The sequence below is a fragment of the Saccostrea cucullata genome, unplaced genomic scaffold, assembly GCF_032062105.1.
Source record: "Saccostrea cucullata isolate Sc308-1 unplaced genomic scaffold, CSIRO_AGI_Scuc_v1 ctg3173, whole genome shotgun sequence".
NCBI lineage: Eukaryota > Metazoa > Mollusca > Bivalvia > Ostreida > Ostreidae > Saccostrea > Saccostrea cuccullata.
Window position 1 is genome coordinate 1 of NW_026933252.1, and position 23,127 is coordinate 23,127.

The 23,127-nt window shown below is 35.7% G+C and overlaps 4 protein-coding genes across 4 annotated transcripts; all 4 read right to left on the reverse strand.

Annotated features, from left to right (window-relative positions):
- Positions 1-2,585: 2,585 nt before the first annotated feature.
- On the reverse strand, positions 2,586-5,974 carry LOC134237784 (laminin subunit alpha-1-like; the record flags this gene model as incomplete). The annotated part of the gene is made up of 2 exons (XM_062719925.1): positions 5,786-5,974; positions 2,586-2,875 (listed from the first exon to the last, which is right to left on the reverse strand). Coding segments are annotated over exons 1-2 (357 nt in total), but the record flags the coding sequence as incomplete, so codon positions are not given.
- Positions 5,975-9,570: 3,596 nt separating this feature from the next.
- Positions 9,571-10,151, reverse strand: LOC134237779 (uncharacterized). Its single transcript, XM_062719921.1, has 2 exons — positions 10,077-10,151; positions 9,571-9,903 (listed from the first exon to the last, which is right to left on the reverse strand). Exons 1-2 carry the CDS (start codon positions 10,149-10,151, stop codon positions 9,571-9,573), a joined length of 408 nt encoding a protein of 135 aa, XP_062575905.1.
- Positions 10,152-10,886: 735 nt separating this feature from the next.
- On the reverse strand, positions 10,887-11,855 carry LOC134237780 (craniofacial development protein 2-like). Its single transcript, XM_062719922.1, has 2 exons — positions 11,152-11,855; positions 10,887-11,034 (listed from the first exon to the last, which is right to left on the reverse strand). Exons 1-2 carry the CDS (start codon positions 11,853-11,855, stop codon positions 10,887-10,889), a joined length of 852 nt encoding a protein of 283 aa, XP_062575906.1.
- Positions 11,856-16,498: 4,643 nt separating this feature from the next.
- On the reverse strand, positions 16,499-18,850 carry LOC134237781 (uncharacterized protein PF3D7_1120000-like). The gene is made up of 2 exons (XM_062719923.1): positions 18,765-18,850; positions 16,499-18,227 (listed from the first exon to the last, which is right to left on the reverse strand). The coding sequence occupies exons 1-2, from the start codon at positions 18,807-18,809 to the stop codon at positions 17,409-17,411; spliced, it is 864 nt and encodes a 287-aa protein (XP_062575907.1). The 5' UTR covers positions 18,810-18,850; the 3' UTR covers positions 16,499-17,408.
- Positions 18,851-23,127: the final 4,277 nt, after the last annotated feature.

The following is a 23,127-nucleotide window of genomic DNA, read 5'->3' on the forward strand; positions in this document are numbered from 1 at the left end:
CAAAGGAGTTTTAAGAGGGCATCAGAAGCATGTGAGAACAAGATTTCAATCTTTTTTAAAGGTCCTGCAAACATTACAGTTCATACTCAGCGAATTTTAAAACTGAAAAAAAAATTTGTGAGGCAGAAGTGGTGATCATATTTCCTATGCAAATAACGTCACAACGAAAGCATTACAGAACCACATGAACATGTCAAAGAGACATGCTCACTTCTCTCTAACTAATTTCTATGTTAAAAGTGAGAGTCAGAATGCTATCAAAAGTACCTATAAAAGCTTGTCCAAGATTTATAGCCCTGGAGCCTGGACTTAGTGGACTATCATTCAATTTTTACAGTACCAAAGTTGAAAGGATACCATATATACTCTCCTATAAGTTAGCCTGTAAGTCGGTTGTATTTTTTGACGTTATTTTGGTGGGATTATACTTCAACGGTAAAACATTAAAGCATGGGCAAATCCACTGCCATAAGGAACAATCAATGTGAGAACTCTTCCACACAAATATACAAGAAATTAATAATTCTTAATACATTTTACTTTTCTTATATATATGATGTTTTCTTGTCTATACTTCATCTTTTCATACAAATCCATTTTGATGCCACAATGTAAAAAATCTCAGTGAGGGGACATTTTTGTCAAATCTTTTAAACTCCTTACCCCTTTAAAGCTTTTGCAGATCTATATATCATATGTGTGTGATAACACCATAATGATGAATTTTTCAGGGGAAAAGAGTTCATGAGGTCAGTCAAAAGTTATTCAAACAAGATCAGAGTCACTTATATAAGACATGTGTGCGTTTTATGTTTGCACATCAAACCTCTAGTGTCAGTGTGAACACGGGTCGCTATACATAGATATTAACCTGATCCATATACATGTATACTCAAAGTATGCATTATGGTCAGCTTAGATATTTTTTTTCATTTCGTTAATGATGTTCATTTATTCAAAGGGAATAGTTTTGCATTTGTATTTTTGAGTGAACTGAGTATCAAATATACATGCATATGAGAGATTTAAAATACATGTATAACTTTATAGAATTCAAATTTAGTTACACAAAAAAGTTTTTCAATCACAGTTTAGAATTTAACTCTGACTTTCTACTAGTACTAGTCAGTCTCATGAAATAAAAAAAATATTTTGTTTATTTAAAGTATCTTTAAAATCCCCTGCATTAAATCATCTATGATGATTCGACCATAATAAAAATATTCCTAGATTCTCATCCCCGCCCGCCCCGATTTTATACCCCTGCCTCGATTTTTTTATTTCTGTTTTTCTTCGTCTTAATTCTGATCGGGATCGGTATTCATCTACCATTCTACTTTCGTTTTAAATCCCGGGAAAGTCGATTTTGACAGCTGAAAAGATGGTAATTGCTGTAAAACATGCGTATATATGTAAGACTCCAAGGTCCGATGGTGACGCCAAAGTCCGATGGTCTGCGCCAAAACCCGATGGTTTTTTGTTGGTGCAGACGCCAAAGTACGATGGTCACGCCAAAGTCCGATGGCTGGTTTCCTATGAGACACGCTGCGCTAAAGCACGATGTTCTGACATGCCAAAGTCCGAAGGTGTGGAGAAACAATCGACGATTATGATGTCACAATGATTCAACGTTAATCCTTGACGCTGTTTTCCTGCATCAAAATGCTGTAATTTCTGAATTTATCCTTGCATACGCTTTTATTTATTTATTTATTTTTTTGAGTATTGCTTACATATTTCAGAGATATTAGGAAAGTCCTCGCACACCACTCAACTGATTAGGGTTAGTTCTAATAATTGCTTTGATTTGGGTTGGTCCTTGCACACTAGTCGAGTTATTAGGGTTAGTATCGCAGCCACCCAAGATATCTAGATATCTATATAGTTGTTGGGCCTTCACACTTTTCTAGCAATTAGGGTTAGTTTCACACCTATCCGAGAGATGAGAGTTAGTTTTCGCATAATGATAATTATTAATACTTATTTAAAACCTTGGCATGGTGCGGCATTGTAGTTTGGCACACTAGTACTATGACGTCAAAAACGTTAATTGTTTTCCGCACCATCGGACTTTGGCGTGTTAAACTATCGTGGTTTGGTGCAGACCATCGGACTTTGGCGTGACCATCGGACTTCGGAGTCCCATCTCACCTTGGAGTCCTACATATATTTTAAACAAGGGTCATTGGTTGAAAAAGATTGGTGATGATGTGAAGTAAGAGGTAATTGAACCTTTACTATGACTTTTATTCGGGTATTGTAGATAAAATTACACCGATTGACCAGGTCAATAAAAAAAATCTGCAAAATTGAAAAAATAAAAACTATAAAATAAAAGCCGCCCGTTTGCCTCGATTTTTACAAAAATTCAGATGAGAATCTAGCAATTTATTTATTATGGCCTTATTGATATTTTTTTTTTTGAATCCTCTAATGGGTGGGTAGGTTTTCGAAAAATCGAATTGCTTTATTGTGACATGTAAAAAAAATTCTGGATAGAAAACTGAAAAATATTATAGTCATATGTTCCTGTATTGCACAAACATCTTTCAAGACTTCTAATATTAGCAAACTAGTTTTAATACCTGTTTGAGGTCCAGAGTAATTGTTACATAATTATACAGGGCTCCATTGGTTAGTGTCGGGCTCTGCCACCATGAGTTCCTGCCGTTGATAGCGTTAGTGATGGGATGACGGCGCCTCTCGTCTCGACTCCTCGCGTCACAGATGTCACAGTGAGAGTTCTGGTCTGGGAAAATTTTGACATGGTCCACAAGCTTACAGAAAACCTCACTCTTTTCTTCTCCACAGGTAGCATTTACAGTTATGGTAGACCTTGTTGCTAAGTTCAGGATGTTTGGAAATAACCCTACATCTGAAAATAATTTAATTTTGGTTGTAAGTTTGTAACACATCATTTGATGGGATATAAAAATAAATCTAAGTTGTATAACCTGGGTTGCCTACGTCACAATGACTTACGTCAAAAACGTATCAATCCGCTTGACATTACGTTTAAAATATGAACAATCCGAAGACGTTTTTAAGGTCGTTTTCTATAAATAATGATTGAAAATTGAATTATAAGGAATGAATTAAATGGCAACCCAAGTTATACTGCTATAACCTGGGTTGGAGCAGTTTACGCTTTATATTCATAGACCGCTTTGAGATTCATAAAGTGTAAACTGGCCCAATGGCAAGTTGGCAACCCAGATTAAATTGGGAGTTGGGTTGCATTTCATTCCTTAATATAGATAGATCTAATACGTTACATATTCATGTTAAAGAAAATTCTCTGAGAAAAATTAATTTAAAATTTCAAGACGTTCACCATGTTCACATTTTTGGAAAAAAAAAGAAAAGAAAAAAAAATTTGGCTCTGTCTCAGAACGGTAACCCGACCACGCACCCCCATTTCCAGAAATCTATAGATAGTCCTAAAAATGTAATGCATTCGTTCATTCAAATCTTTTTCCTTTATATTTCAATGGCATATTACAAGTATACCCACACTTTCCTTTTCATTTAGGCCTAGCATGTAGGCGTATTACCTGATCTCCTTATAAAATACATGATCATGATGGACAAATCATCGGTCCATCTTAAATTCTTCTGACCAGTGCACTACAAATCTCAGTCGAGATTATACCTACCACCACTCTTAAAAAAGATGACTGTATTAATAGTTATTCTGAACCATCGATTTAAGGCTAAAGGTAGTGATTCTTTGAATCTGAAAAATAGACGTCTGAATACGAAGTTTGATTTTCCCTCCGAAAAGTCAATGGTTAAATCGTTCTTCATTTATTTCGGGTTTCAAAGACAGTAGTGCGCTATTTTTAATTATTAGCTATTTAAGCCCAGGCAGCCGTTAGGACATTAAGAATTTACTAACTCTGTTTGACTTTTTTCTCATCAATATGTTTATATTTATTAATTTTAAAAATATCCCTGAAGCTTATTAAAGAAATACACAGAGTCTACGTTTTTCGAAAGGGGGGGGGGCTCGATTCTCCGAAATGAATGGGGAATTTAATTTTTAGCTTTAGATCTAAATAACAGTATTGACAAGTTCACAAATCAATTCAAATTAGTTTGTAAAAAGAAGATAAATGGAATCGATGTTTCACTCAAACTCTATAGATATTTTTCTGAAACGTTGGAGAGGATTTGACGGAGGAGGCGACTGTTTGGGTTCGACTGAAACAAGTATTTTTCCTGTTAAAATATGTACGGACCTTCTTTTTTTTTTTAAGACATCTTTGTAATTAATTAAATAATATTGTCTTTCTACAAATTTTATTAAGATTTAGAAGTCTTTATATAGATTTCAGTAATCATTTCCTGAACGCAAATTTAAAATAATATAGTTGCACATTGCTAAAAAAAATTCTACATGACTTAGCAAGATATGAAGTTATCCCAAAATCTAAGGCTAATGTGATAAAAACGATTCATATATTAAGAAAAACATATGCAACAAGATAGTTGTGAAACTAGATAAGATCTCATTAACGCTATTGGTGTTTAAGCCACTTTAATCCGAGGCCTGTATATGTTTCTCATCAACAATGAAGGGGGGAAACTCTGCGTCAAAATCTTCACCTTAATCGACATCCACTGGAGCTCATCTGGGCTCTCGTGAATGTCCTCACATTAAAAGGGAACAAATAGTTTAATTACAGAAATCAAACAAGAACTTCTACATGGAAGGGGGACTTCACGCAAACTTCTTTTATCTGCAGATTCTATCGTAACAGCGTTTATGCCTTAAACTAATAAAACGACAATTCCTCGACCTATAATGTCCACGGATCCAATTCAAGGTGTTGACTGGTGCTGTTATCTGAATAAGTAAAATACGCTGTCTTATCGTAACATATTCTGAATAGCTTTGACATCAAATAAAAAGTTCAAAGTACAAATAGCGTTATACCCAAAATCTTTCTGTACAAATGCGAACAATTTTTCTACCTTGTACGAACATCTCTTAAAATTGCCTTTTATGTCATAGATATTTACGTTGCGCCCACACTAAAACACCGAGACAGCTCAGTAAAATTTGGAAACGGGTTAACGAAAAAAAAAATTAGCATTTGGGGTAAAGTGCAAGCAAAAACTGTAATTAAAGATGGTACATTAAGTTCTGAACATGTACGGGAAGGAAACCGTTTAATGATTTTACCCCCTGACGAAGTTTTTGTTTGATTCCATCAAAATCTACGGCAACAGTTGGAGGCGACGATTAACTCATTAGCTCCCGATATTACAGACTCCTATAATCAGATAATCATCTTGTTAAGATACTTTGCTCTCAGATGAGGAAGCGATGTTAGGTTCCAGTAACCAAGCACTGCATATTAATTAATGATATGTTTAAATTTTTTTTCACTAAAATGTCAACTGTCGCAAGAACAAAATTTATGTGCACAGAAGGAATCTATTATTAACTTAGGTAAACTTTTCTGACACTGCAAAATTCTTAATATAAGTTACGCTCTGGGGAAATGATTCCCTTATAAAGTTAATCTGTTAATTCTTTGTAGATTATTGGAATTAAGCTTCGAAAGTGTCCCAGTCTGTTGATTGCAGGTGGAAGAAGTAGTAATTTAAGTAACTAAAATACTGCTGACATTTCAACATTTACGGTACCTATAAATATATGTTCCATTGATAAGATGAAATCTTGTTTTAATCAAGGTAAAAATAAAAATCGAATTTAGTTCAAACCGCAACCTTAGATAAGATTGTATCACACACACTTTCCGACAGGTAGACTTACCTTGGCATTTGATTACAGGTAAAATTAACATCCAAAAGACAAGCACAAACCAGGTCACCTCTTTCATTTTTCAATATTATTCATAAAAATGTACCCATTTGTAGAAAAATCATTTTATCCGATTTCTGACTTCTCTACACCTATGGAGAAAGCAGACGCTCTCTGAATTTCCCGGCCCGTCACGCATGGGAGCCCACACTCTGACCGTAAAAATACCACTATAGTCTGTTTCCGGCCTAACGGCGCACCACAGAACCGAAGCAGAATTTCCTGCACCGATGTAATTACTTCACATGACTAATGAAGATTGTTACTGATAACCTACATGTATACATTGTACTTTTGCCCAATAGTCTGATAGATTAATCAAAATCAAAATGTATAGAACATCCGCATTGGAGAGAAAAAAGCATATGTTGAGGCTCATATGTTGGATCATCAAACACCCCTCCCCCTTTTACAGTCTTGGTAGAAGGTATTGAGGAGTTTATCAGATCTCATTTAAATTAACTTCATCCTAATTGCCTGAATAAGGCCAAAAACAAACAAAGAAACAAAATAAATATATAAATTATTTTTAGATTTGACTTTTGATTTGCATTTCGAAGAAAAATGATCAGGATTCAATTTCTAAAAATTAAAAATCTCATATTTTATAACAACCGGTACATGTGCTAATTATATAAATATATGTTTATAAACAGTTCATATATCGACCTAAAATTAAAAAAAAGTAGAATTAAATTAAGTACTATTCAATGCAATTATTCGACATATTGTCGTGGAATGGAGGAGTTATTCCTCTTATCTCGAATCTTAAAATACTTTCGTGTAGAGAGAGAGAAAGAGAGAGAGACAGCTAGACAGACAGACAGACGAGAACTAAAGAACAAGTTATGTAACACACATTCAGAAAGAATCAAAGAGAAATTAAGGGAACAATACTCAGACAGTAACAAAGAAATAAAGAAGGCCACAAAGAGGGACCGCAGGAACTTCATTGAAAATATGGCTAAAAAAGGTGAAAAAAAACATCAGAACAGAGAATGGGTGATGTTTATCAGATCACCAAGAAGCTAACTGGACAAAAAATGCATGTATGCCAGTCAGAGACAAGCAGGACTTAATGATTGCATCTGAGAAAGAGCAAGAACAAAGATGGAAGGAACATTTTGAAGAGACACTGGACAGCCCAGATCCAAGAAACAGAGCAGAAATTCACGAAGCAAGCATCGACTTAGAAATCAACACAGACGAACAATCAAAGTTGGAAATAGTCACAGCAATCAAAAGTTTAAAGAATAATAAATTACCTGGGAATGACAACTATTATTCAAAGCAGAACCTATCCTTGCAGCAGATACCGTATCCTTCATCCTCTTTTCTGCAAGATATGGAAGTACGACATGATACCAGCAACATGACCTGAAGGTAGCATCATCAAACTACCAAAAAAAGGAGACCTCACAAACTGTAACAACTGGAGAGGTATTACTTTGCTCTCTATTCCAAGCAAGGCCTTTAGTAAAATAATTGTATGCATAATTAAGACAGCAGTGGACAGCAAGTTAAGGAAAGAACAGACAGGTTTCAGAAAAGGAAAGAGCTGCTGTCACCAAGTTTTTATATTGGGAAACACAATAGAACAATGCACAGAATGGGAAAGACAACTCATCATAAACTTCATAGAATTTGAAAAAGCATTTGATAGCATTCACAGAGACAGCTTGTGGACAATCCTGAGGCACTTCGGTATACCATCTAAACTAGTTGACCTAATAAAAGCATCTTTTGCAGAATTTAAATTCTTCAAACACAAGCTTTCTTGTAAAATCAGGAGTGAGACAGCTCTATTGTTCATCATAGCAGTGTACTGGGTAATGAGATCATTCCTTAGTGACGAAAACACTGGCATCAGGTGGACTTTTTTCAGCAAGCTAGGAGAATTAGATTATGCAGATGACCTGGCTATATTATCTCATCTGGAAACGCAAATGCAAAGAAAAGCTTCTATTTTACAGATAAATGCCAGCAAAATCGGTTTGAATACCAACAGAAAGAAAACAGAAGAAATGTCCCTAAATACAAAAAGCCCCCCCCCCCCCCCAAAATACAACTGAATGGAAAAGATACTAAAAATACACCATATTTTACATACCTAGGAAGTGTAGTAACATCAGGTGGCGGAGATGACAAGGACATAATATCAAGATTAGGTAAAGCCAGGGGATCCTTTATCAAGCTTAAGAATATATGGAAGTCAAGCAGCATCAGCAGACATCAAACTGTATAAAAGTTGGGTACTACCTGTCTAAATCTATGGTGCTGAATGCTGGAGAATGAGAGAAAGTGACACAAAAAGCTATCAAGTTTTCATAACAGATGCCTCAGAAAGATCTTGAGGATATTTTGCCAACAAAAATTACCAACAAAAATTTGTACGAAACAGCAAAAAATAAACAACAGACATGAGGACCTTAATAATAAAATACAGATAGGGGTGGATAGACCATGTCTTGAGAAAGCCAATAAATTACACCACAAGTGTGGCATTAAGATGGACCCCAGAAGGGAAAAAGGAGGAAAGGCCGACCAACTACAACATTGAGGCAAACGGTGGGAAAGGAGCTAAAGGACATAAGACATCACAAGAGTGGCACTAAGATGGACCCCAGAAGGGAAAAGGAGGAAAGGCCGACCAAAATCAACGGGGAGGCGAACAGTGGAAAAGGAACTAAAGGAAATAAATCTAAACCTGGGGAGAGGTGGAGAAGATAGCTAAGAACAGAGAGAATGGAAATCCTTAGTCCTTGCCCTATGGGCCTCCAGGTGCAACAAGGAAAAGGTAGGTAGGTAGCTTTCGGTGTCTTTGTAGATGAGATGTCATTTTTTATGACATATTGTGTCAAATATGAACGTTCTTTTGTATGTCAATCAGAAGTTATCACCGAAGTTGACTTTAAAAAAAATTAGGTCAATCGTAAAAGTCCAGGTTACCTTAACCTTAATTCTCACCATGCCAGGAGGCACACACTGCACAGCGTGCCGTGTTCCCGGAGTTCCAGCCTGCATTATCTACACCATCCGCCGTCATGTTGTCTTGGGACGGCCTCGCTTCCCTTCCCCCTCAGGCGTCCAACCGATGTCCACAACACAGTCATCCATGGAATACTTCCTGAGCACATGGCCGATCCAATTCCATCTTCTTCTCCTCACCTCACTGATGCTTTCTGCTTCTTCCATCTCCAAAACTGTCTTGTTTGGGATACTGCAGTATGCTGCTGCCATCTGACCTTACGAATTCTTCTGAGGCACTTGGTCTGGAAGATGTCAATCTTTTTTCCTCTATCTTGGTAAGCTTCAAATCTCACATCCGTATAACAATACAGAGAGGACCAGGCTCTTCGAGAGGGAGACTTTTATCTTTCTGCTGATGTCTGTAGTGTTCCAGATGTTGGCTAGCCTCTTGAAGGATACACCACACAGTGCTATCCTCTCCCTCGTGTCTGAAGTTCCTCCTCTATCCTTAAGCTTGGTGACATTGGCGCCGAGGTATGTAAAGCTGTCTACCTCGTCGGCTTCGCTGTTTCTGACTGCCAAGCTGATTTCACTCTTGCTATTTATCTTCATCACTTGGCACTTCTTGGCATTCAACTTTAATCAACTTTTTCTTCCAGTTTTGTTGTCTTTGACTGAAGATGGTTCATTGCTGATGACAGTAGGGCAATGTCGTCCGCAAGTCAAGGACTTCAATCATAGTTGTTAAGTCCCGTCTAAATCCTGATCTATTTTCTCTGACGGTCTGTTGCTCGTAGTAACAAGAAGCCTGACATCCAGCATCCTTGTTTGGCACCAGTCATCACAGGAAAAGGGTCTGTGGTCTCGTTGTCATCAATCACTGAACACTGAAAATTGTAATTCAAGGCTTTGGCCATCGTAATCAGTTTTATGGGTATTCCATTTTTCTTCATGATGACCCAAAGGCTGTCTATGTACACCGAGTCGAAAGCTTTCTCAAAGTCCACAAATTGGATGGACAGTGTAGCATTCCACTCGTTGACTTGCTCCAGGATGTTCCTGATGATGATCTGGTTGTCCGGAACCTTGCCTGCTCTTTCCTTAGGGTGCGGTCAACTCCAGCCTGTATTCTGTTGGTTCTGTTGATGATTATCCTGCTGAGTGCTTTGCTAGCTAAGGACAGCAATGTGACTCCCCTCCAGTTGCTGCAGTCCTGTTAGTTGCCTCTCTTGGGGATTTTACAGATCAGTCGTCTGGTCCATTCTTTGGGCACCTTTTCCTCCTTCCATATCTGGTCAAAGGTGTGCTTCAATTCCTGGCTGCTTTTATCAAGGTTTGCCTTTAACATCTCTGCAGTTATTTGATCTGCCCCAGGGGCTTTCCCATTCCGAAGCGTCTTCAGTGCAGTCCTTAATTCTTGTGTAGTGGGTGACTCAACCGAGATGTCTAGCCCTCCTCAGGTTCATCTTGTGATAGTGACTCTGGAGTATCCTTGTTGAGCACTTCCTCAAAATGTTCCCTCCATCTGGAAAGCCTCGCCTCTTTATTTTACAGCAGCTCTCCATCTTTGCTCTACATTGCTGCTGTTTGTTTATTACTCTTTCTTGTCAGCTCTTTACTTATGCTGTGCAGTTCTTTCTGCCTCCTGTTCTCGGCTGCTTTTAGTGCTCGCTCAGCTTTCTATGCCATCCATCTCCTCTTGTCCTCTCTCGCACTTTTCTTGACTGCTTTGTCTACTAATTTTCCTTCAACCTAGTCTTGACTCTTTCTGATCTTGTGCTCTCTATCTTTGTCTTGATGTCTTACCTTCCATCTATCAACTTCCAGGTGTTTTCTCTGATCCAAGGTTTACTTTTGCCTTTCCTGTTGCCAAGTCCTTCCTTTGCTGAATTCACATATGTCATCTTCTGCTGTTCCCACAATTTCCCGACATCTTCAGTCTTTTCCCTGTGCTCTTCTAATTTCTTTCTCACAGTCATTGAACTTTGCTTTTACTTCGTTGTTTTTAAGACATTATAATCTAATTTTGATTTCATCTTGATCTTATTCTTGTGTGTGCCGAGCCGTAGATTGAATCGGGTCTTCACCAGGTAGTGGTCGCTGTTGGCATCAGCTCAAGAACAGAAGATCTCCACTGTCCACTAATGAGAAGATAGTCATTCTGGGTTTTCACTGTTCCAGTAACAGACACCCATGTTGCTTTGTGTTTGTCTTTAAGGGGAACAATGTTTCTGTGATTACAAGTCCGTTGATCTGACTAAATTCACTCAGTCTTTCTCCTTTCTCGTTCTATGTTCCCAGGCCATGGATACCCATAGTTCTTCACAGCCATTATTGTCACTCCCTACCTTGGCGTTGAGGTCCCCAATGATAATAATAATAATGTCGTTCTTATTACATCCATCCAAAGACCTTGTAACTCCTGATAGAATTGGTCTTTCTCCCCTTCTATCTTTTGATTATATGGCGCATATGCTTGGATCAACGACACTATCCTGTTGCTTGAATAGAATCGTGCTGTCATGATTCTCTTGCTGATGGGTGTCCATTCTATGAGTGCTTTCATTGCGTGCTGGCTGATCATTATGGCAACTCCTCCCTCATATAATTCTTTATCCCCTCTGTATATGACGGTCTGGTCTGAGGCCAGTCTCGTCTTCCCAGCTTCCGTCCATCTGCACTCACTGATTCCCAGAATGTCCAGTTGGTATCCTTCCATTTCTTTCGCAATCTGTGCTGAAGCTCCTCCTCGATATATTGTTCGCACATTCCAGCGTCCGATGGTGAATGTCTGTTTGGGTGTCACAAGGGATCTAGTCGGACGCTGGGCTTCCCTAAGGCTTCCACCCCTTGTCGTCTTACTGCCACCATTGGGCGGTCCCCGTTTTACCCGGACTTCGTTAATTGCTCTTTGATGTCCCTTGTTTCTGTAATTCCCATTTTTCCCCGGGAGGAGGTAGTCCGCCTCCTGTCTAACCCAAGCTTGGAGGACCAGTGGTTTTCTGTCGGGGTTTCCTTTCGTTATGTCATTTTTATAACTTCTGAATGACATATGAAAAGGCATTCATATTTAACACAATATGCCATAAAAAATGACAACTCACCCACAAAGACATCAAAAGCGGGGGAGCACAATTCTTTGAATTTGCTTGTTTTTATCTCTTTGCTCATATAAGGACCTAGTCCCAGTCATGGAGAACTAATTAGAAAACGCGATAAAAATTTGTGTTTCTAAAAATCCCGATCTTTATCGTCTGATACAATTAGTTATATCGAAATACAACCCTCTTCCAGAAATTACCTTATTTACATAACTATATACAAAAGTCACATGTATTTGGATCAAGCTATTGACAAATAAGTTGATATTACAACATACATGTAATAACAGTCGTTTAAAGACAACCTTTTTTCAGAATTCTTTTTTCGATATAATGACTTTGTTTGAAAATCATTCAGTCGAATATGCTGACTGACGTTTATCATGCATATTGTCAGTTGATTATATTCACATGGAATTTCTACAGATTTCTCTATTTACCTATCCACAGGCCTTTAGATCGCTTAGAAAAAAAATTGACGTGTTAAAAAAACCACACAATTTTTTTTTAAGCGATCAAAAGGCCTGTGAACCGATCGTGACATGGACGATAACTCCTTAAAGTAAAACAAAATTAGCGTTTTTGAGACATGTAAGGAAAAATGCATCTATTGAATAAAACGTGTAGATTTTGGATAATTTACTGACTAAAGATGATAAAGTCCAATTTATAAGTAAACTGCATGACAACAGAATGGTTTTAAGTTTATGATTCCTTGCTTTATTTATGAAGTATGTTCCCCAATAACCTGCATATGATGTGATCACATACAATAACTTAAGATGGTATGACATTTCCTAACTTATTCGATTAGGGCATATTCCGACTACAATCACTTTTTAAAGAAAGGCAGGCTTCTGACCATTAGTTGGTAATAGAGATTTCAATCACTAGTACCTCGTTTATGCTAAGGGCGGTATAATGGCTTCGTTTGCGAATATAAGCTATTTTTGAGTCGATTTTTGACTGACGTATTTCATTCCAATCGTAAGATGTACATGTAGTTTAGGATTAAATTGAATATACTTTGTATTTGATGGGACCAGTCGACAGGAGATGCTTAGTCCCACTAGGCACTGGCCTCTTGGACCATGAAACTTAGAAGTACTCACTTTAAATTTCAGTCTCACTTTTTCGACTTTATATTTTATTTGTAAAAGTGAGACTGAGATCAATAGTGAACTCATCTTACTCTTTTGGCCCGGGCCCCGGTGCTTGATCCATTCTCTACAATTTTTCGAATATATTCGACCGTATTAGAATCTACAAATACCCTGGGATAGGAAATTTTTGTAGACCTCAGCATTCCAGCGTTAAGGATATACTTTATACCTCCAATTAGGCATACTTTTGATTTACCGTTCATCCTTCCCACACTTCAACGATAGTAATTCCATCTTAAAACTTTGGTTGTTAGTGGCTTATGAGTCGTAAATTTTACTTCCATTTAGCTCTTACAAATTTATTGTCTGTTCTAACAGAGTTTCAGTTTAAAAATGAGTTGAGATATTACATTTTTTTTAGTTTGCAAGGAAATGTACAAATGGACCCACAGCTTATCTATCCTTCAGTACTAGTGTTCTTGGAATGACTAAAGGTTTCATATTGATTTGATGTGAAGTTTTAAATGTCACTTTAAAACAGACTAATCAGACATGCATCATAAAATTAAAATACACCTCGTTAGATTTACAATTATCGAAGTGTTACTGGTCGACAGGGGATGGTTAGACCTCCATGGCATCTAATTCCACCTCCATTGCACGGCATCTTATTCCATATCCATGGCACCTGATGATTTAAGAGGTCCGTGTTTGCTTTAAACCTTTTGGATATTGTAAAATAGGCTAGAAATTATGATTTGACAATTTCTTGATTTGTTTCCTATAAGAAATTTCAAATAACTCGTACATATTTCCAATATAATTTCCTTATAATGCAATAAGCATTGCAAAATTAATTGATATTTATATTGATGTCACATTGAAACCTCAAATATCGTCTTATACATATTAAAATCTTTGGACAGAAATGGCGCGAGAGCACAATATCAACATATCTTAGACACAATCGCCATTTTAATCAAAACGCGACACATAAACAATGCCCAGTTAAAAAAGAAAAAAAAATCGCTGACGTCATTTTCAATTCAAATTCTCCGACAGTTGACAAATTTGAGATAAACCTTACTGATTTTTCTGTAGAACTTGGCACCATGACTTGTTTTCATTCTTGCTGATAAAAATGATGAAAAAGAAATAAAAGAGAATTTCAAAGGAAACTAGAGCACACTCAAATAATAGAAAGCTTACTGGTTTGCAAAGAAGGTTTACAAGTTCTAAATTTAAAGAATTTCCTTGATTAACTCAATATACTTCTATTGCAATTTTTAGACACGTTATAATGTTTTATATTGCAATTTTTTCTCTGTAATAATTAAATTTTAAGGAAACTTTCCAAATCTTATATGTACTTCATCAAATTTTGCGACATAATTGTTTTAAATACATGTAATTTGGAATATAGAAATCAAAGCACTTATTTCACAATTTTTTTTATATAATTTGAAAATCTTAATTTGGAATATTGAAATTAAAGCTTATAATTTCTTTCTTTTTTATAATTAAAACAAAATAAAACTAATAATAATCCCATGGATTTTGAATTGCAAACAACAGATGGTTATATTTCTGAAACTTCAAACACACCTTAAATTAATTTTCTCAGATCTACTGAAAATACCTAAACCAATTCAATATGTTTATCTAGCACATAAAGTAATGGAATTTAACAAAAATTCATGCGTCTATTCAATAAATACAGAATTGAAATTGTCAATAAAGCTGGTGAACATCTGGCAGGATGACCTCAAAGCCATTCAAATGGACACTAAAAAGTACCTTAAAAATCTTACATCCATGTTGAAAACTAACAAAACTACAGTAGAATCTATCGCCCGTCCTTGTGAAAAATGTCTTTCCCTTCCACATCCTCTGCGTCTATGGCGGAGTCACTATCCTAATGCTTTCTCCGCCGTTTTGGGTTGTAAATTTTGGGTCTGGTAGAAAACTAACAACTTTGATGGGTATTTTATTCACAAGTCCTTTTTTCTTCAGATTTTTATAGACCCAGAGAGTTTTATTATTCAGGGAGTACCACTTTTCTCCTATAAGGCATACATCGATAGATCCCAAGCTCGAAATTTCACTTGGACTCTCCTGATATTTGTCCAGAATTTCGTAGATAGTTTTTCCATGTCTAAAGTGAGTTTTGATGGTTTCCTGTGAATAGTAAATTTCATCTAGATCAAGTTCCTCGGATTTCATTTTACCGGAAGTGTAATGAAGAGGTATTCGCAGCAAAAAAAGTTTTTTGAACCCTATTTCGATTCAATGTTTTTGCATAAACGAAAAATCCATATTACTTATTCAACAATAATGTATATGTCGCATTCTTAAAAGGTTGTCATGTATGCGCTTTTAAAATATCTTTCAAAAAAAGGTCAACGCTAGAAATAATTGACATTTTGATAAGGTTTAAATGCCTATTTAATTTTGAGATAGGATACAAGCATGTACCTTGTAAGATATTCAAATAGGTAAAACAACTCAAAAAGAATATATTTTAAATTCAACACGTTCAAATCTACCATGAAAATCTATATGCAGATAAAAAGACATGCATAATGTCACAATCAACTAAAACAATCCACCCTCTACCACACAAATTCTTACAGTTAAAACAGGAAAAAAACAAACGTTTATCTTTTAGAAGCAATAATTAAAACTTGACTAGACTTTGTAAAAATTAACAATTAAGACATTTTCTCTTCAGTCAGTAATTGTAACATAGGGGGGAGCTATTTCTGGGAAAACACAAAATACTGAAGTCGAAGCCTTGCTAATTTCCTGCTAAGTGAGATTTATTTTGCAAGAAAAAGAAATGTAAAATAACAATATTCAAGCTCAAAACTTTACTAAGCAATACAAAATTGGTGGCAGAGCAAACACAGACCTCCAAAACATTCCGGTGCCGTGGAATAGAATACCATGTAACGTTCTATTCCTTGAGACGAAGATGAAATACTTTTAAAAATTCAGATTCTGTGTTTTAAATTGCATATTTTTACAACTAGACCAATACTTTATTGCACTTCAATTCATTTCTACTTTTTTGTTCACCTCTGACATTGTAAATTCTTTGCCTTCTTTCACTTCTTTGCGCATTTCTTTCATTTATGCCAGTAACTGACTCAATTCGTTTTGAGACAAACATTTCTATGGCATTTTTCTCTTGTATAGATCTATAGTCATTTAATTCATTTTGGTCGTTCAATGGGCATATGCATGACACCCACTTCCTGGTGCATTTGTTCAAGACTTCGTTAAACATTGCTTAGCTCTTTTTAACTTCCAATTTCCTCTGTTAATCTTTTCCAACAGACTATTCCACTTTATTGCTTAAAAATTCTTTGTTAATAATATCATTTTTGACTTTTTAAATATTTTTTCGTGTTCATCAACAAAATGGCCAAGCTTGGAGATTTGATCAAACTTCGTCCGAACGTTCAGGAAGAGTCATCCAATGCATAATGAACAATTCATAATGTTTTTTATGTAAAGAACATCGTGCATGTTTTATGAAAAGGAAATCAAAACAGTATCATAAATATATAGACAGTCTATTTACAATATATTCGAATAATTATAACAAGAAAATTGACACTATCAGAAAGGAAGCAGTAATTTTAGAACACAATTAAGCTCATAAGGAAGGTGACATATATCATCACTCAAATGTGTGTTAAAGTGAGAATTATAAGTATGTAAAGGCACAAATAGACGTTAATACAACATAGAGATGATACTATATGATGACAATATTTATATGGGTCTTTTTCAAATAACCAACTAATTCGGTGAAGAAAAAAAAATCGTATGCTTAAACTTTTTAACATAACGAACATAAATGTATATACAACAATTACTAAAACAGTCAGATAGGCTGTGGTATACCCCCTCAGAAATATTGGTGTCATCTTTACTCATAAAGTACTGATGAGCACATAATATAAGTTGAAGACCATCTCTGTTAATAACCACATTAAAAGTCTTGACAGACCTTCAAATTAAAAGGGTATCTCCCTCCTGTAGGTATGTAGGTACCTTGCTCTCAAAGAAATTTATAAATTTGAAAGCTCTTAAAATGTTGACTGATAGGCAGCTAGACAATATGATTTTATAATAGTTTTGGATTTCTTGCTAGACTGTTATTACATAATCGTCCCTTAAACGGTTTATTAATTCATGCAATTGTGCGTTTTTGTATGTCCATAAATTGATTCAAATTGCGATGAATGGGTTAAATTGATATCTTTCGAATGCTATATTTTAATCTTTTTCTTCGTATGACGATAATTTTGAAATCTCTTTAGAATTCTTTTTCTGTTAAATGAGAAATTAGAACTGCATAAGTTTACATGTAGACCAATGTTATGTTCATTGTCATTTTCTACTTCCCTGTGGCAGTTTGAATTCTTTGACTTCTTTCACTTCTTTGCGCATTTCTTTCATTTCTGCCAGTAACTGTCCCATGTCGCTTTTGAGACCGTCATTTTGGGACTTTATTTTCTTATACTGTTCACGAACTTTTTGTATTTCTTTAGCATGCATTTGATTCAGTCTGTTAATTTCAGAATTTGCTTTCAATAAATCCGCTTCCAACTTTTCCATTCTGCTATCACTTGTGCTTTCCTTTGTTAAGGATTCCTTCAGGTCGCTCTTTGCTTTTTCAGAGGAGCTCTCCATATCAGTCATATTTTTCTTCATTTGTTCAAGGTTTTGGTAGACATCATGCAATTCCTTCTTAAGCTTCACCACCTCCGCCATTCCTCTTTTTCTCTCCTCTGATTGTTCAGTTTTATTCTTCAGAAGTTCTTTGTTGGTTTCTTGAAGAACAGTTATACCTTCTTCGGCTTTTTGAATATTTTTTTCAAGCTCGTCAATGTGCTTGATTTTTTCGCGAATATCTCTTTTATGATTTTTCTGAATTTCTGCTATTTCATCCTCCTTATTTTGAAATGATTCTTTCAATTCTTTTATTTTTTGGTTTGCGTCATGACGAATTTGTTCATTTTCTTCCAGAAATTTTTGAGCATCTAATCGTATTTTAGTACGTAGAGCAAATACGATGTCCTCCATTTTTTGGTTATCAGTGGTTTCCCCCACGTCATCTTCTGAATCACTAGAAAAAGGCGTAGCCGACCCCGAAGATAAAGAGTAACCCTTAGGATAACCCTTTCCTTTGAGCTCCATATCTAAACCCTGCAAATTTCACAAAAACATACAATTCTTTTTTGTGTAAACTATAGACATTTGCACATAACTCAGATAAAAAACGTGCAATACTTCAAAAGACCTTATTTCTTATAAGGGGGTCCAATTTGATCCCATACTGTTGAAGGCATATGCATTTTCTACCAATGATTGTTTTATTAATGTATATTTTGACAAATCGAACAAAAACTGTTGACAGTGAATACTGCATTGTAGCAAAATAAAAATGTTGTGTTTTTATTATACCAACATGAATATTTAAAAAAAAAAAATCACACAAATTCATTCACACACCCCCTTTCAATAACTGCATATCTATGAAAGTCATTCTCAGTCAATCAACGTTAATAGCAATTAGAAATATGTGCAAAACTCCCAAAACTATGAAGCATGTTTTATTTTTCAAAAAAGCTGATTATATGAGTTTTTTTTCAAATAATTTTGTTATTCAAGTTTGTTAATATGAATTAAAATTGACGTATGTAAAATTATTATTAAACAAAAGAATTTAAAAGCATAACATACTTCTTTTTTCCCTCTAGTTGCTGTCTGAGACCGTGACGTTGACATCTTGTTGGTAGCGCTAACATCAGACTACTGCGAGGAAAATAACCTTGTTAATTTTTTTTAAAATCAAAATGAAATTTGAAGAATCACGTGTTTCTAGCATAGCAACAACGAAACAAAGTTTATTGAAACAGGAAGTAAATTGAAGCTCAACTCGGTGTGTTTCTGGGAATAATGAATGTTAAAAAAATTCTATCTTATAAAGAAGAGTAGGAAAATAAGTTACAGAAAATTATAGGTCTAATCGTCACCACAAGAAAACGAACAAAGTGCAAATAAAAAGTACCTATGATAAAAAGGACAAAGACATGTCTCATGCAGAATTGAGACAAATGTAATTTGTATAAGAATATTGGAAGGAAGGAAGAAATATTTACAATCAATTTTAAAGGACTTCAAAAATGATGGTTGCTTCTTTCATAAAACAGTATTAACCATAAATGGTTACAATTTTCCTTTTCAGTCTTACTTTAAGTTTAACGTAAATTGATTTGGTTTTTCTTTTGGTCCGGGATTGCTAATCAGTTGCTTTGTCCCTCATCTTGTTGTAACTTTTTGATTTCCCAGTCTTTTCATTATTTGTTGAGGTGAGGGGGTTTCTTGATGGCTTATCATTGTCGTCTGTCGTCTATGTGTCGCCCGTATAAACCGAGGTTCCGTGTCGCAGTAAGTTCTTGCCTCACTGCTCAATGGCTCCGAGTGCCAAGTATAGGACAACATTTGTGGCTTTCCACCGGCAAGTGGTGGCATCTACTAATGAGTGACAAATTTTCAAAGGGACGTTAATCTATCATTATCGTCTTTCCATCCAAATCAACATTTTCACATATGAAGAGGCATTAATTTACTGACGTACTCATTCTCATTATAAATTGTTAAATCGAACTTATTGAATCCAGTTTGTCGCACGTTTACATGAAACATGTAGATAATGATCAATTATAACGCTCAAAGAACCGTTGAGGCCTGCTCATTTCCATGGATATTTCTGCATTTGATCTGGTCTGGTGATAGGACCGTTTAATTCGCAAAATTATGACTGGATGAGATTGTTGATATTCCTGTTTTATCAACTTTTTTCTGTAGAGAAATTGTTCGTATATACAGCAAGCTCCTGCGTATCGAATAAACTGGGAGACATAAACCCCATATGCAGATGAAAAAGATATTTTGCTTTAGAAATTGGGGATGTTGACAATAAAAGGTCAATTCACCATCTTTACAAAAAAAATGATTGATTGTATATTGTTTAACGTCCCTTTCGAGAATATTTCACTCATATGGAGACGTCACCGTATGCCGGTGAACGGCTTCAAATTTTGACCTTTACTCGGCACTCAGGCCCATTCCATTGATCAGTGAGGGATCTTTATGGTGCCAACACCTGCCGCTGACACGGGTCTCGGTTTTTAAGGTCTCATCCGGAGGACCCGCAACTTTCACTTCAAAGTGTCTAGCGCATGGCGAAGGAACAGTTGCTACGCATTTTATCGACTGGGTCAGTCGCCGCCGAGATACGAACTCACGACCTCCCGATCACGAAGCGAGCGCTCTACCGACTGAGCTACCGTGAACAAAAAAAAAAAAAAAAAAAAAAAAAAAAAAAAAGAAAAACGTTTGTATTCGATAACCAATATATCTTTCTCTATGAATATATCTAAAAATGGAACTATGTTTCAGGCTCTTTGCGATCTTTTATTTAAAGGAATATATGGAGTTGACATATAGATAGAAGTAAATATCTGTATTTTATAACACTTCGTCGATATACCTAAATATCTGAATGAACGCCATAGCAAGTGTTTTCAACTTCTCATGTATAAGTTTTTTCAATAATATCTGTTTACTATGGATACAGAAATAGCTCTGCTTATAATAATGGGGCTCAATTTGTACCTGTGGTTATTCCGGCAGACTGTTAGAGAATCTGAATTCCAACAACAACAAAAATTGTCAATCAGAACATCTTTTATATCAACTGCAGTGTTATTGTGTGTACAAACAAAAAATTTTAACCACATTATTTTGATTATGACAATGTAAGATGTTTTACGTGTACCATTTGTATTAAAAAAGAAAACAGCCGTATGTTATGTCAATAAGCCTAGACTTGAATTTACCTTGGGGATAAGTGGTATAAATAGTTTAAAAGTTGTACGTTTTGATCTTAATATGTTACGATTTCAAATTTCCTGAATGTTCCTTCTCTATTTAATTATAAAAAATCAACAACTGCTATATAGTAAGACACTATGTCAAGTGAAGAATGCGAGAAAATTTGATCGAACAATGCAGGAAGTCATTCGGTTTCAATGCAGTATACAGGGGAATAAAATAAAGAAGCTGGATGACCATGCAAAAGACAAGGAGGAGCATCGGACATATAGGAGCATACATGATATCTTGTGATACTTGGTCAAACAGCCTTGTTTTAATGCATTGCTATTCCATCTAGAACATCAAAAGGTTTTGCAAAAACTTATCAGATTCATGATCAGGCCTCCAAAAAGAATTCACAAAATGAACCAATTGGCCCAGGACTGTCCGGCTTGATAAGCAATTTCCAAATTAAGGTGAACCGAAGCACGTAAAATATCAGGATTTCTTCTGAAACCATGGAATGCTTTCAGTGTCGATAATTCTGAACTATTTCAATTGGCCTATTACCTGTTTGTCATTATTGATGATGGAGATAATCAAATCTGTGTAAGCCCTTAGTGTAACATATGCTTTGAAAAAGAGTTATCATAGATGTATGTTGGTCTTAAAAATGTAGATTCAAGTTTGTTCAAATCATAACCCAATGTATAGAGGAGCCACAACGAAAATTCAAAATTGAAGGGAAAAAGCCGCAGATAAATATAAAACTATGTTAGCATCCTTAGGTGGTGTAGATTCAATTTTGTTCAGATCATACTCCCTCTCCCTTTAGGGGTAGGTTGGGACCACTTTAAGCTTTTTCATAATAAACTTGTTGCTTTTAAACTTTTTGCTTTTTACCTAGTCACAGTGCTAGGGTGAGCAAATCTGGCACCTTGTCTGGGTGCCATAAAACTTAGACGAGCTCACTTTTAATCTCAGTCTCACTTTTTCCATAGGAATTTTCCGAATTATTAGTGAAAGTGAGACTGAGATCAAAAGTAAACTCGTGCATGTTTTTGTCTCCCAGGTATGGACTTCTTGCTGTTCTTGTTTGTCTGTGTCCGAGTTCATGTATTTTAAGTGTTATATAATTAACCGCTGGAAAGGAGAACTTCTAGAAAACAGACCAAAGAACTTGCATCGCCATTTTTAACATCAAAATGCATGATTTACACTTTAGAGAACAATTCCTCTCAAAATTAAAAACTTAATTTTTTTATTCAAAATTTCACAAAAATGTGATTTGAAGTGAAAAATGTTTGTATAGATTAATAAGGATGGTTTCAGACGGGCAGACTTTTGAACTTCACAGAAGGTTTACAATTTTTTATATTGTAGAAATTTACCATTTCCATCATTTGTAATGTAAGTAGGTCAAAAAATATATATCGATCCAGGCATCCATTTTTTGTTTGTATCATCTGTACTTAACAACATTTATATCGTCTTCCGACAAACTATGAATTCTGATGGGCACTTCCATTTATATGTCGAATTGATATATCCCAGTGTACTTGAAATAGAAGACATCGCAGTGTATGCCACCTCATCGTCGCAAACCACGGCCAAAATGTACGCTCCTCTCCCATTCTGGAGAGAGCTATATAAGCGGACTCCGGACAGTGGCTTGAGACGATGATGCCACATTTGCTTCGTATTTGAAATATTACAAACGAAAAAATGAGAACCAACACAAGTATACATGTAAATTGTATAACAAACAAGATGTTGTCAGTTTTCCATCGTCGACTTTTCTTATTTTTGAGTAATATCCTGCGATCGCCTACGTATGGTGTTTACATCTTACAACTTATTCGATAATCAAGAGCGTGCTTTGAATACGGCCAATTTTAAAATCAAAACAGGCTACTGATAAAAAAGTTGATGTTACAGGGACTTTAAACTCGTTTGAAGCCAACATTTCTTAAATTCTTTGGTTGTTATAACGACCTTGTAAGAAATATGACCAAAATCCAATTGCTAAAGTCTGTTTTTATTGAGAATGTGACTACAGAATGTTCAGTTTACCTGTTCAATACCTAGGTCTTCACGGCGGATGTGAACGGTCAACATGGGATGACTAGGCAATTGATCCCACCTCTGGAACTTCCGAGGATCCGCGTTTTATGGCCTTTTAACAAATTTGTGTTTATTTTAGTTATTTGAAATCGATGACTGT

What these genes read in the sequence shown, in the direction of transcription:
- LOC134237779 (XM_062719921.1), bottom strand. Translation starts at nt 10,151, where the DNA reads ATGTTAAAGGCAAACCTTGATAAAAGCAGCCAGGAATTGAAGCACACC. An exon ending in AGATATGGAAGGAGGAAAAG is followed by an intron (nt 9,904 to 10,076) that starts GTGCCCAAAGAA and finishes CCGCACCCTAAG; the next exon opens with GAAAGAGCAGGCAAGGTTCC.
- LOC134237780 (XM_062719922.1), bottom strand. Translation starts at nt 11,855, where the DNA reads ATGTCATTCAGAAGTTATAAAAATGACATAACGAAAGGAAACCCCGAC. An exon ending in TTGGGGACCTCAACGCCAAG is followed by an intron (nt 11,035 to 11,151) that starts GTAGGGAGTGAC and finishes TTGTAATCACAG; the next exon opens with AAACATTGTTCCCCTTAAAG.
- LOC134237781 (XM_062719923.1), bottom strand. Translation starts at nt 18,809, where the DNA reads ATGTCAACGTCACGGTCTCAGACAGCAACTAGAGGGAAAAAAGAA. An exon ending in CAACTAGAGGGAAAAAAGAA is followed by an intron (nt 18,228 to 18,764) that starts GTATGTTATGCT and finishes TGAAATTTGCAG; the next exon opens with GGTTTAGATATGGAGCTCAA.